Here is a 14,840-nt window from a genome sequence, read left to right as displayed (position 1 = left end):
TGGTTCAGATTTGTGGACGACACCTGGGTTGAAATTAAATCTCAGGACGCGCCACATTTCACTTTCCACATTAACTCTGTGGACACCACATCAAGTTCACCAGGGAGGATGTGAGAAATGACAGGTTAGCCTTCTTGCACTGTGAACTCGCAACTGGTGACGGGGGACATTTGACTGTTGATGTTTACCGTAAATCAACACATACTGATCAGTACTTAAGGTCTGACTCTCATCATCCACTGGAGCACAAACTAGGAGTCATCAGGATGCCCACTGACACAGCGGCAGAGAAAGGGGAGAAATCCCACATTAAACAGGCCCTGGTTAAGTGTGGTTATTCTAACTGGGCGTTTGTCAAAGCCAGGAAGACGCCCAAACAGTGCACCAGCTGATGGAAGAGAGAAGGACAACGGCTGCCTAAGCATAAACCAGCGGTGATTCCATATGTGGCGGGAGGGTCGGAAAAACTGAGACGCGTATTTTCCAAACAGTGCCTCAGTTGTTTTCGAGCCCCAAAACACACTGCGCCAGAAATTGGTCCGCCCCAAGGATCGGGTCCCCCGGCACAAACGGAGCAATATAGTGTACGCTGTTAAGTACCGGGGATGATTGCCGTGACTTGTACATCGGGGAAACCAAACAGACGCTGGCTGAGAGGACGGCACAACACAGGAGAGCTAACACGTCAGGCCAGGGCTCCACAATCTACACCATCTAGAGACCAGGGCTCCACAGTCTACACCATCTACAGGCCAGGGCTCCACAATCTACACCATCTAGAGACCAGGGCTCCACAGTCTACACCATCTACAGACCAGTGGCCAGTCTTTCAGGGATGAGGGTGTGCACATCCTTGATAGGGACGAACGCTGGTTTGAACGGGGAGTCAAAGAGGCCATCTATGTGAAGAGGGAACGACCATCCCTGAACCGGGGGGGGGGGGGGGGGGGGCTAAGAGTACATCCGTCACCATCTTACAATGCTGTGATTGCAACTATTCCCCAACCCTCTGTGACTAGTACACGTCCATTGTAACTGTAGTTAATGCTCACCGTAATTTGCATATGAACCCGGTCGTTATGCCACTGTATCGTTTATAAGGGTGGGGACACCTGCAGTCACCTGAGACCGAAGAGGTCACTTAGACGAGTGATGAAACGTTTCTCTCAAACGTTGGGTCCACGTGAACTGATTCAACTTTCTGTGATTTCTTTACCTCAATTAATTAGCATGCATAAAGACACTCCTCCGTAAATATACTATATGTCTGTATGTCTGTCGGTCCCCCTGCCTATCTGTCTGTCCAACTGTGGAACTGAATGAACTTGGGTAACTGAATGAAAACCTGCTAAAAGGTAGCGGCTGCATCGATGCTGAGGTACCCATCTCAGGAAACAGGAAAGCCGTCGTCGTGTTTTTCCGTATCTCGCCACATCAATGGGACGAAACCCGGGGAGCGGCTTTCCAAGTCTCTCTCTCTCTCTTTCTCTTTGTCTGTCTACCTGCCTGGGTAGTGCACTTCTGAGGCATCGTCTAAACACGGGGGACATCAAATGCTCTGCTGGAGTTGCTGTTCCAGGCAGAAGTGTCTGCTGTCTCAGCTGCTGCCAAGGAGGAGAAGATGAGAGGACAGCGGCGAGCCGGAGAACGATGAGGAGGAGGAGGAGGAGGAGGAGGAGGCGGAGAAATGCAGACAAAACGACTGTGCGGTGCCTTTTGTTTCACGAAACGACACCGCCGTGCATTCGTACAAGATGTGATTGAGATGCAATGAGATGTGAAAATCCATCCCGTTCCGAGTTTCCTTTTCGGTTTTTCTCCGACAAGCCGGATGCTGACAACAAGTTGGTCTGTTGCTGGGGTTCTGTCAGGTTACAGTCTCAGCGGGTTTGTTATGAGAGAGCACTGACAGGATGATTTAATGGTTGGTAATGTTAACTCCCCCACCCCACCCACACACACACACACACACACCACCACCATCAGCCAACTGAGGAGTCTGAGTTTGACCTGCTGTTTGGCAACACCTGTCACAGTTTGAAAATACGACAGTAGCCAACAAAAACATCCAACCCTTCCCTTAAATGTACCAGACAACTGTGGGACACTCCAAACAGCAGACGAAGAGACAAGGCGCCTCTGTCCCCTGGGTCCCATCACAGTCTTTATAGCACAACCCCATTCTGTTACACTCATACTGTACTCATATTTTCAGGTTTTATACTGGCTATATTCTGTTGATATATAACCATATACTCAGCTCTCTCTAAATTCGCACTGCTCTTGTCTGGTTGTGTACACGTGTACATGGTATGTGTAACTAAGAGCAACATACAACGTCAAATTCCTTACATGAGATCGTTCATGGCCAATAAAACGGACTCTGACGTCTTGAGCGATTAATAATTAAATTCAAATTTAAAAATAAAAAAATGCCGTCACGGCTCAATAAGTCAGAACTCAACCTACAAAAAAAAAACAAAAAAAAACCCTTCCAGCACCGTTGGAAGCCCAATTTTGCCTGAGATTTTTTGTTCTTTTTTTAGTCCCATTCGCTAAACTCCCACGCATAATGTATGAACACGAAATAGGACATGTTGGTATTCTGGCATCACATAATGGTTCCCAGTTCCACCAGTGTAATATCCCAGTTCTATAGAACATATTTCAGATGCAGCACTTAAGACTCTCTCTCTCTCTCTCTCCCTCTCGGGGGCCCTCTAACCCACCACGCTCACATTATACACACTTGGCTGAATGCAGGGTTTTGTTGCGGGCTAATCTGATTATGCTCAGTCCTCCTATCATTCTTTTTGCATTCATCTCCTATCTATCGCCCCGTCCCGGCGCCCCATCGCCCCTCTACCCTACCCGCCTCCCTTCCTCAATCAACTCCCATGCACCCCCTCCCTTTTCACGAGGAGCGAGACCGTTGTCCATTGTTAGGGCAGGTGGCATTCTATGCACCCCCACTCCCCCACCCAAACACAGCCTGCATTACCATAACCACACGGGAAAACTGCAGATTCACACTACAGGAGACGCCAACACAGTCCATACAGTATGAGCAAGGTGCATATGACATCATCCAAAGACGCACGCCGCTGTCACAGAAAGAGATGTTAGAAATATGAATAGCTGTCAGTATGGCAGAAAACTGAGCTCCAAAAGTGTTTGACACTCGAGTCATGTGGGCTTCAGAGTTTAAGACCCTCTCAACTTCTCCACATCTCCAACTACAGGGAGGAATACACGGCCATCCAGGCGGATGGGTGCATCATGCGTAACCCACCTTGGAAGTGGAAAGCCCGGGTCTCTCCGTGGAAGCCCTGGACCTGAGTAACTCCATCATATCCGTCTTCAAATCTCAGTTCCTCCAACACACCGATGCGAATGGCAGGGTCGACCCCAAAACCTAAAACTTATTCACAGAGACACAAAAAAAAAAGAAAAAGAAAAATCATTATCAGTAGATTAAATCCACCTGCGATGCGAAATGAAGATCCCCCCCCCCCCAGGCTGTCCATCTTGACAGGAGATGTGCACCAAAGTGGACCCTACATAGACCTCATAGATGTGTCATCTGAGTCATTTATTTCTTAACGTTAGAGATCTGTGGAGCATTTTTCAGCAGGCACCCGAGAGAAAAGCACATTTTTTTCCCCCAATGCATTTTTCATTCTCAATTGATAAAAAAAAAAAATCAATGACAACGCAATGCCCTGCCTACCTGAGGCGACACAGATTAAACCGAGGATCAGAAACGGCCGTATTAATCCCATGGTGAATAGAAAAAAAAATGGGAGAAAAAAAATTTTTTTTTTTAGTCCATGTTTTCAGTCCACTTCCAGGAGACGATGTCGTTCAATGGAAAACACGGAAGGCTTGCTTCAACCCTCTGCGCAGACGGCTGTTACCAGTCCCGGCTTATAAAAGGAGGCATCGTCAGAACTTGGATGCCCACTGACGCAAAAACCCCACGAACGGTGTGAATGGAAAAAATGAGAAGATGTTACTCCGCGTGGTGCGAGGTGTCTTCCATCTGCGCCGTCCGTGCTTGTGTATGCGTGTGCGTGTGTGTCCGTGGCACAGGTGGGCTTGGAGGAGCACGGAGGCGAGATGCGGCTTCACCAGTTGTTGCAAAACACTCCCGTCTATGAGGAGTGTGAGCACAGGAAAGAGGAGTGTAGGTACCCTGCCTACGAGGGGGTAAAATGGACCACGAAGCCCCCTTGTGGCCTCAAATGGATCATATCGAGACGAGCCCCGGTAAAGCGAAAATAAATTAAAGGGCAATTCCGGTGTTTTTTTTTACACGGTTTCATCCCGTTTAATACTACAAATCCGGCCATGCTAGGTCCAGATGGAGCGACGGGGACGGTGTTAGACGACAAGCCGGACACCGTTTGAGTGGACCGAAGCAGAACGGGAACAACGATAACCGTGGATGCGGCATCTCCAATTAAAAAAAAAAGTTTGCCATCACAACCGGATGTGACGTCGGCCAACTTACCTCACGCCACACACGAGGCGAAAACATGGCCGATATTGACGTTACGTGCATTTCAGTAGCCGTTTCATGAAATATACTGGACATTTGTTTTGGATATTTCACTGCATTCTTTGTCAAACGATACGATATCGCCATAGTGACATATCGACGTGTGATTTTTTTTGCCGTTCCGGCCTCCCCGTTGCTCGTTTCCGGCGCCTCGTGTCCGCGGTCAGTTTGCGTAGCCCCGCAACATTGACCTGTGTGAATGGTTCCCTTCCGGGTAACGTCCGGAAGAGAGAGAAACCACGGAATCCGGGCCGAGAACGCAAACCAACGAGACAGAAAAGGGCGCTGCTTCGCCATGTAAACGGCTCCGGGAGAAAACAATTCTCATAGCCACTGATGAACGTCTTCAGTAAACGGCACGGAACACAATAAAGCCAATGAGCAGACGACGCGTTTCAACCCGGTCCTCATTATTCAGAGCACCGGACCGGAACAACGAGCAGGTGCTGTTAATTGGGGTGTGTGACAGTCTTGCCAGGAGTGTGTGTTTGTGTGTGTGTATATATATATTTTTTTTTAAATTTATTTATATATATAACACCTTTGACGGTTTCCGGAAGAAAAACCCAAAACGCTATATATTGTGGCGAATTCTGCTAGTGTTTCTGCTCCGAGGGTCATTCACATATTACCCACAATGCAACTGAGCTGTCGCTGTTTTGGTTATGTTGTGGGATTTGGAACATGTTAAAAACGGACATACAGATAGCGGTGATGTGGTGGAAGGTAACGGGGACGTTATGGGAGAAGTTGTATTAGATAACATGCTACTTCCCACCATGAGGGTAAAGAGTAGGCAAATACATATAGGGTCGCTTCGGTGGCCAATAGAGGGGGAGCCGAGACCCATACAAACTTGTCTGTTCTGACTTGCGGTCATTAAAAGCTTACTTGTTAACTCTGAAAGGGTGTCCAAGAAGTCCATTATTTAACCACGTCACCATAAAAAAAACGTTGTTAAAAGAAACTCAGCGGTAGGGGAAGTGCTCAACAAATAAGGAGCAAAACAATCCAGTGGGTCAAGTAAATTCGTTATGCGACAGTACGAGGCTGTTTTGACGGCTGATGATTGCTAATGGCATGAAACAGGCTTGTACTATCGCATAAAGAATTTACTTGACTCACTGAATTCATATATATATATGTGTGCGTGTGTGTGTGCTACACACACCTTGCAGGAGGCCATTGGTTTGACTTTATTTCAGCACTATGTGACAGACTTGATAACCTACGCATATTTAGGAGTGTTTAGTCAACTGTTATCAGAAATCCATGTTTTCATCTGCATTACCTCCCAACGACAACGCAACCAAACAAAGCTGGCCAAACGCTCACTGTGATGGATTCGCCTCCCCACCTCAAACAAAAGCTGATTTTTCATACAGGTGGCCGGCTGAATTAAATGTAAACCAATGGCCCTATTGGAAAATGATTGGGAGATTTGTTAAGTGCACGCCGTTTGTAGTAAATGGGCTAAAACGTGAAAAAACATTAGCATGATCCTTTGAATGTTTCGTGACAAAACTACAGATGGAAAAATGCCCACAGCGCAACAGTAAGGAATTACTTACCCCTCAAATAACAAAGAAATGATTGTACTCTAATTATTGTATTATATATGTACTCTATATGTAACAGTGTGACATTTAGCAACCAACCAACCAACCAATCAATCAATCAACCAAAGAACGAAACAAACTGTATATAGGACATTTCAGACATTGAAATGCAATACAATGTGCTTTACATGAAGTGAAAAGGCATACTGATGAAAGAAAAACACAATTAAAAAATAAATACAATTTCAAGTGAAGATGATAGAACAGAATAACTAAATAGGATGGCATGATTTCAAATAAGATGGATTACATTAGAAAAGACAGAAACCGGTGATTGATTAGCAGCAGATAAAGGGCTAATAAATAGAAGGGTTGAATGCAACATTAAAAGATGTGGTTTGACTAAACATGTAAAGCTGCTATTCAAGTTTAATAGAGCTTACTAGAGATTGGCCTCCACAAAGTGCTGTTTGGATTATCCGGTCATGTTTATTAGCTGTGAGATTTTGCAAACAGAACATCCCAAGCAATCATATTACAACCATGTTTCACTGCTGTGATTGGTTGAGTCCTCTAATGGAGTTGAGGGTGGGTCTCTAGGAGGCCGCGTGGTAATGGGGAGCTTCGTCTGCTGTCAGACTCGGCCTGGTTAATTCATTGTTGGAGAACACAGATGGTTTGTGCTCTGCATATCTGTTTACCCCTCGCATGCTCCCTATCCATGGGACTAATTATCATCTCGAAAAACATAAGTGTTTTATGGTGACCGTGCCAGGGAAGATCCCGCCCCCCCTCCCCAAATAAAACGGGATAAGCGGTGTATCGCGTTACACCGTCCCGGTTTCATCATGAATTTCCTGCCAGATGGACATTAGTCGGGAGCTTTTTATAGAAGCCTGTTCAGAGGCTATCCAAACTCGCCTGCAAACTCCAGCCAGTCCCTGGATCCAAGGAGGAGGCTTTTGTTGGCTGCATGGGCCTGTCAAACCGGGCTGACAAGTGGAGGATGGCCGTTATCAAAGAGCCAGCAGATACCATTCTGGGGACAGTTCCAGATCCTCCCTGGCGCTCGGCTTCCCTTCAACGGACCCGAGTGCGATTTCGGCATATTTCAATCCTATCAATCTGGCTCGTTTGTTAGTATTCCAGTACTGCCAGTGGGGTGTTGGGTTTTACTATAACGACGTTACAAATGATGCATATAAATCACATGGCAAGGGTTTGTTTTGCTAGGTATGACCTGAGGGATACAGTAGTAGCAGTAAGTAGTAGTAGTAGTAGTAGTAGTACTAATGCATATATGTGCATACAGTATCTAACCGTGAGGTTTCAGTCAGGGCCTTCAGTGATGAACTGCACCCCCTCCCCCCACCCCTAAGCTTCCACTGCTGATGTTCACCAGTCACTCGCGCAACTTCAACAAATCCCACAGAGTACAGTCACAATGCTATCACAGCACCGCCTTCACGTCAATAAAATGTTCACAGCAACCCGGAGCTGATGTTCCACCTCACTTGGGAGACCCGTAGCAGCCTTCTCTCGCAAAATCCATCCAGTAATTTAGTCCGTTTGGAAGAACATGTAAAAAAAAAAATGCAGACAATCCCACCAGATTCACAATAAACACCAAAGTAGATCAGCAACAACATTGTCAGTAGTGTGAATGCCCCGGCCATTGTGCTTAGTTTGCTCACAACCCACCAAAGGCTCAAGCTCAAGGTTGATGACGACACCGGGGCTAGTACTGATACATAGCGGGGCCCTGGGGGCGTCTGTCACCACACATCAACATTCGATTGGCTGATGATTTGGTCACTCAAAGTTGTAATCAGTTTGCAGCTTCGGGCTTCAAGAGAAGGCTAGGGATACCACTAGTATACTGGTCCAAGGAGCTGTGATGCGTCTAGATGACGTGGGAAATCCCTGCTCAGCCCCACGAGCAAACAAGTACTTGAATTTCAGACGCATTACAGGCACACCTCAATTCAACTATGCAAAACAAAATATGATGAGTTTGATTTTGTCAGGGCCGGCAGAGAAGGCCCAGATGGCCCTGATGGCCCCGCCACTGTGTACATACATGAATCATCAGAAATGAACAGCGAGGCTGGTCGCATCCGGATGAACAAACACACAATGCAGGTGGAAGACGTCATAAGGAATCATCAAAACAGAGGAAAAAGACTGCACACTGCAGAAGAGAGACTGAGACAGCGTTATAGTCCAGAACTGAAAACCAATTTATTCCATAGCGCACAACTGAAAGGTGCAGCAGACAGGATAGATATACACACACACACACACACACACACACACACACACACACACACACACACACACACACACACAAAAACTGACGAGAGCTACTATTTCAGTTGCTTTCCTAAGTGCTCTGTAGAAATGCATCACACGCTCACATAAATAACACATAGCCAGATGAGAGGATTGGGAGCTGGTGTGTTAAAGGATATCCATCGATAACAACTGAAGCAATCCCAATTACTCAACATGCCCCAACAAAGTCTGAGGAAGGGCAAGTTAGATGCAATGAAGGGCCAAAGACATATGGAGCAACATATACATATATACTGAGCACATATGGAGGCATATAAATGACTATATATAAAAAAGACAGGTTTTTTCCATATATGAACATGCATAAGGTACAAATATATGTACCTTATGTACAACAGGGGAGTACACTCATTGTGTTTGGTACATTTCTGACTAACATAACATATATATAACTCTCCTCCACTATAGGAGCATACATACATACACACACGCACACACACACACACACACACACACATATATATATATATATATATATATATATATATATATATATATATTTGCTTTCCATCTGGAGATCCATCAAGCTTAAATAATATCCTCATACGGTCCATGGTGTATAGCTTGTGGGCATCTATTGTCAATAAAACAGAAGCAGTCAATGCCTCTCCAACTGTGCGGGTGGATCACATCTGCTATGTGAGAGGGAGCCGCCACCAACCCCACCCCCCACCCCCAAATCTATTCATTATTAATAATTCCACATTACTTCTGGGTGCAGACACAGGAAATGTAATCACAATTGTATTGCCCACAAGTTGTCATTTCCTAAAGTGCCATATGGAAAACAAAAAGTCATTAGAGCATGTGCCCATGCGCCCATCCAAGAATGAAAGGCAGTCAACGCACACAAACAAATGGAAACACACCCCACCACCACACATACACACATATATACATGCACATGCACAGGCACACACACGGAGACACCAAAGCTTCCATGGGAAGGGGAGGGAAAGTCTTTTTGGGCCTGCGTAAGCCAAACAGACAGGTGAAACCTCGCCGCGCTCTCAGGGGCTCATCCACTTTGACCAGAATCGTGTCACATAGGCCCGCTAATGCCGCAGACAAAATGGAATCAGTTCCAGCAGCTTCCTCGGCGCCAAGGCCCCGGACGGCTCTCGGTGAAAGCGGCGTCCTCGTTCCCGCAGGGCATTCTTGGGAGTCATTTGTTGCATAATCACGACCTTGCCATTCGAAACCCAACATTCATGAGCTGCATGAGAAATGTCCCACACTCACCCATGACTCATTACAGGCTTCTGCTCAATGACACTTTTAACACTCGTTCCCTTTTGTGCTCTGGCGTTCGGTCATTTGTTTTTATATAGATATTAAAAAAACATGACCGCCAGCCTTTGCTGCAAACGACCCCTTCTGTGGAAGGAGGATGTGTGTGTTTGTGCATGTATGCTGTGTGTGTGCATGTGCATGCATGCACATTTGTTCTTTTACTATCTTTGTGAGGACCAATTTGAGTTTTTAGCCATCAGCATGGGGACATTTTAGCAAAGTGAGGACATTTTGTCTGGTCCTCAGTTCTTTTAGGGTCTGTTTTAGGGTCAGGACTTGGGTTTAGGGTTAGGGTAAGGTTAAGGTTGGGGTAAGAGTTAAGGTTAGGCATGTAGTTCTGATGATTAAGGTTAGGGGGCATCCGGGTGGCGTGCTGGTCTATTCCGTTGCCTACCAACATGGGGATCGCTGGTTCAAATCCCCGTGTTACCTTCGGCTTGGTCAGGCATCCCTACAGACACAATTAGCCATGTCTGCGGGTGGGAAGCCGGATGTGGGTATGTGTCCTGGTCGCTGCACTAGCGCCTCCTCTGGTCGGTCGGGGCGCCTGTTCGGGGGGGAGGGGGAACTGGGGGGAATAGCGTGATCCTCCCACATGCTACGTCCCCCTGGTGAAACGCCTCACTGTCACATGTATGGGAGGAGGCATGGGGTAGTCGGCAGCCCTCCCCGGATCGGCAGAGGGGGTGGAGCAGCGACCGGGACGGCTCGGAAGAGTGGGGTAATTGGCCAATTACAACTGGGGAGAAAAAGGGGGGGGGCTGTTAGGTTTAAGGGATAGGGAATGAATGTAGTCAATGAGGGGTCCTCAGAAAGATAGAGGTAAACGTGTGTGTGTGTGTGTGTGTGGTGGTGGGGGGGGGGTCTGAGAGAAGGGCAAGTAAACAATTCTAGGGAATGAGAGGGCAAAATCAGCAGCATCCAGTCTGATTTTTTTTTTTACTTCTTAAAACAGTGTAGTGTGTCAGAGAAGGGCTCAATAAAAAAAATGAAAGACCACGAAATAGTGAAATCTGGCAGACATCGTATCTCGGGTGAATAACCCTGCAGTGACATGCAGGAAGTATTTCTCACCTGAATCTCTTTCCTCAAGCTCCTGGCCTGTGGATGAGGTTCGAGTTGGCCCTTTTTCTTTCAGCGCCATCTTGTGTAAATAACGTCAAATCGCAGCCCTTGGACCTCCGGCAGGGCAGTACTGAGACACAACAGGCAGTGGCATCCTTGGTCCACTGCAGGGCTGCAGCCTGCATGGCCCGAGACACAGACAGACCGTGTTTCTCTCTGCGTCCTGCAAATGAAGGCTCAGCCTTTAAACCCCAGCAGATGGCAGCCATGTAAAATATTAGTAGGTGCTAGTCACTTCAAGGTTTTTCTTGCACATATGCACATTTGTGCACATATGCACATTTGCGCGGGCAGGCAACGTCACTGCACACCCATCACACCCTGGTCACAACCTGTTCCAACTACTCTCCTCTGGAAGGTGCTACAGAGCACTGTACCCCCAAACAACAGTTTCCTTCCGCGGGCTGTCATTCAAATGAACCCCTAACATTGTCAAATAAATCCAACCATGCTGCATATACTCTACATTGTACGTATACTGGTACACTCTGTTATGTCCATCTACCTCAGGCATGTATGTAAGTAACCTGCTAACATCTATTTCAGCATCTCTGATATATTCTCTGCACCTTATCACCTCTTATTTCACCTGTATAAGTCAGTCTTTGTGTATATATCTGAAGGTTGTTGTGTTGTAGTGTTGTTATTCTATGTTAAGTACACCGAGAGAGCCACGAAACCGGAGTCCCATTCCATGTGTGTGCAAACCTACATGGCCAATAAACAAGATTCTGATTTATCCTTTTGACGTATGAGTCGTGGATTAGAAGTGATGATGTTGTAAAATAAATGTTAGCGGTAAGTAGGAGGGGTGCATTAGGGACGCCGCCCACCCATTACTGTATTTTCATTTAACCACACCAAGGCTGTTGTAAGTTATACCTTAAGTGATGAATCTGCATTTGAATTAATTCTTTCAAAGTGGAACAACGTGGGAGGGAAATGCAGGTGGAAATCTACATGATTCTGGATGGGGGGGAGGGGATATGAGGAAGGTCTTCAGGGAAACAGAGTAGATCCTCAATCGTGTCTTTTCAGCATCAGTGCTGATTAACAGGATAATAATTTCTCACAGTCTGTGATGGCAAATACTAGACTCTTCTATATTTTATAGATAGTCCCTCTCGGTACCGACCTGCTGTGTTATATATTCCACGTCTCGAGGACCAGTCTGCGATGCCGGAAGTCAGCATGCCCCGGTCCCCATCTTTGCCTGCCACCCGGCTTGCATCGCACCCTACCCCAATGCTCATCCCGTGGGTGGTGGGTCCACGGGGTGGTGGCTCCATATTGCTTTTTCAAGCTGGGCCCAACCGGGCCCCATGGGCCAAGGCCCAGCCACCAGACGCTCGCCGGCAAGCACCCTTCCCAGGTCTGGCTCCAGGAGGGGGCCCCGGTTTCCCTTTTCCGGGAAAGGTGCTGTAGCTCTTCTGCTGTAATTTTATTGGGTTTCTTGGGAATCGCTCTTAGTCTGGCCCCTCCCCTGGGACCAGTTTGCCTTGGGAGACCCTACCGGGAGCTATTGCCCCCGACAACACAGCTCCCAGGATCACCGGAACACCCAAACCCCTCCACCACGTTAAGGTGGCGATTCTCACAGGGGAATCTGGAGGAGCGCCTGTGGCGTGAGGAGAGGGAGAAGACCTCCATGTTGGCCTCCCAACGCCGACTGGAGAGGAAACTGAAAGAAAAGGAGCCAGTTGAGGTGGTTCAGGCATCTGATTAGGACACCTCCTGGGCGCCTTCCTTTGGAGGTTTTCCGGGCATGTCCAACTGGGAGGAGTCCCCGGGGTAAACACAGAACTCGCTGGAGGGACTACATGTCCAGTCTGGCCTGGGAACGCCTTGGGATCCCCCAGGAGGAGCTGGAGGGCGTTGCTGGAGAGAGGGACGTCTGGAGTGTCCTACTTAGCTTGCTGCCACCGCGACCCGACCCCGGAGAAGCAGCTGAAGATGAGACGAGATATCAGTGGGACGTTCTTCAGGGAGGATCTTGTACCGGTTCCCTCTTAGGTGTCTGGATGTCTGGAGTGCCCTACTTAGCTTGCTGCCACTGCGACCCGGCCCCGGAGAAGTGGCTGATGATGATGATGATGAGATGAGATGAGATGAGATGAGATGAGATGAGATGAGATGAGATGAGATGAGATGAGATATCAGTGGGAAGTTCTTCAGGGAGGATCTTGTACCGGTTCCCTCTCTACGTCACAAGACATCTTAGGTGAATGATACTATAAACTGCCCATAGGCATGAACGGCAGTGTGAGTGTGGATCCAAAGATGAACCCGTGACCTGTCCGGGGTGTTTCTCTTGCCTTCTTCCCAATGCATGATGGGACAGACTACAGCCGCCTGCAACCCAGAATTACATAAAGTGGGTACACACAGCAGATGGATGAATGGGTTCACGGGTTACATCAGAATAAGATTATTCGCACTGCACGCAACTCGCGTGCAACAACCACATCCGAAGTGGCGGTTCACAGATTTTCCAGTCGGCGCTCATGTAACATCTTGCTATTTGTTTTTGTCCTTTATTAACCTGCTGCCGGAATCAGAGAATTCAGATGACGTGACCACGCGGCGTTGCAGACACGGGCTGGTGAATCATGTTGCATCTCTTCAGCGAGGATGTTGTCTAGGACCAATGTCAGATGCCGTTTCTAGTTCAGCAGTATTTCCAGGAATACATTTGCCCGGTTGAACAGCCACATTTTCTAATTAGTGCAACATGAGTTCTCGAAGCGCCGACATCGAGTTATCTGCTGCCAACGGCCGAGAGTTGCATGATATGCAGAGATTAGCAAAAATAAAATCTGTGGTGGAACAGCTTTGCCGTATGTGTTGTACATGCAAAAGGAGATTTATATTTATTCATTATCCATACCTGCCTGATCTAGTTTAGGGTTGAAGGGGGGTTAGAGTGTATCCCAGCATGCAATGGGGAGATGGCAGAGAGACACCATGGGCAGGTCGCTAGTCCATCACAGGACACATACATGCATTTCTTCAGACTGGCAGAAAACTGAATCACCTGCAAGCAACATGCAAACCCCAGAGACGGTCTGACACCGAAGCCATGGGCTGTGAGACAACGTGTTGCTTTTTTATTTTGGATCTTTCCCACTTTTTCTCCCCAGTTGTACTTGGCCAGGCGGCACGGTGGTGCAGTGGTTAGCGCGGTCGCCTCACAGCAAGAAGGTCCTGGGTTTGAGCCCCAGGGTAGTCCAACCTTGGGGATTGTCCCAGCTCGTCCTCTGTGTGGAGTTTGCATGTTCTCCCCGTGTCTGTGTGGGCTTCCTCCGGGTGCTCCGGTTTCCTCCCAGAGACATATAGGTCAGGTGAATTGAGATTACTAAATTGGGTAACACTTTCTATGAAGCTTGCATCTATAACACCCTATAAGCATCTATAACGGCTTATAAGTGTAGCTATAAGTCATTGTAAGATTCATTATAACCATGTATACGCCCTCACAACACCTCATAATCACCTTTATGATATATTATGTCAATTTAAAATGGATTTATGCATTATAAATATGTCACCACTAGCCAGTTTATCTGTCAAATGTCATAACGCATCATAGCCAACTTGTTTTGCTGAAGTTTTGTAAAGATGCACGAGACTTCAGTGCTATTTCACAGTCTTCAGCAATAACCGTTAGTCATTGTAATACACATTATAGGAAAGTATGGGCGTTATATACTTAGCACAAAAAGTAAGGAAATGTGTGTTTGGTAGATGATTTCTTTGTTGTAACAATGCTTCTTGGCAATACATCTTATACCGTTGGAAAGCCTGTTTATTTCCCTTTTAAATGGCGCCACATTTGTAAGGAACATGCATTTGTGGGATGAGCAGCAGAGCTGAGTATGTGGGTTGTGCCCATGAAAAATTTGCCAAATCTTCTCTGCCAATGCCAAACAGCTTATTTTGCTGTTGCT

The 14,840-nt window shown here is 47.1% G+C and overlaps 1 protein-coding gene across 1 annotated transcript in view; it reads right to left on the bottom strand.

Moving 5' to 3' along the window:
- The window catches only part of nell2a (neural EGFL like 2a), a 183,550-nt gene extending 172,638 nt beyond the window's left edge, over positions 1-10,912 (bottom strand). Inside the window, exons 1-2 of the mRNA XM_056281703.1 lie at positions 10,843-10,912; positions 3,293-3,421 (exon numbers count right to left, since the gene is read on the bottom strand). Coding sequence (XP_056137678.1) covers positions 3,293-3,421; positions 10,843-10,912 — 199 coding nt within the window. The remainder of the gene's footprint in view (positions 1-3,292; positions 3,422-10,842) is intronic.
- Between the last annotated feature and the right edge of the window lie 3,928 nt (positions 10,913-14,840).

Source organism: Lampris incognitus, chromosome 6 (genome assembly GCF_029633865.1).
Source record: "Lampris incognitus isolate fLamInc1 chromosome 6, fLamInc1.hap2, whole genome shotgun sequence".
Classification (NCBI taxonomy): Eukaryota; Metazoa; Chordata; class Actinopteri; order Lampriformes; family Lampridae; genus Lampris; species Lampris incognitus.
The sequence above is the reverse complement of the archived record's forward strand: the minus strand, read 5'-3'. Positions and strand labels throughout refer to the sequence as shown.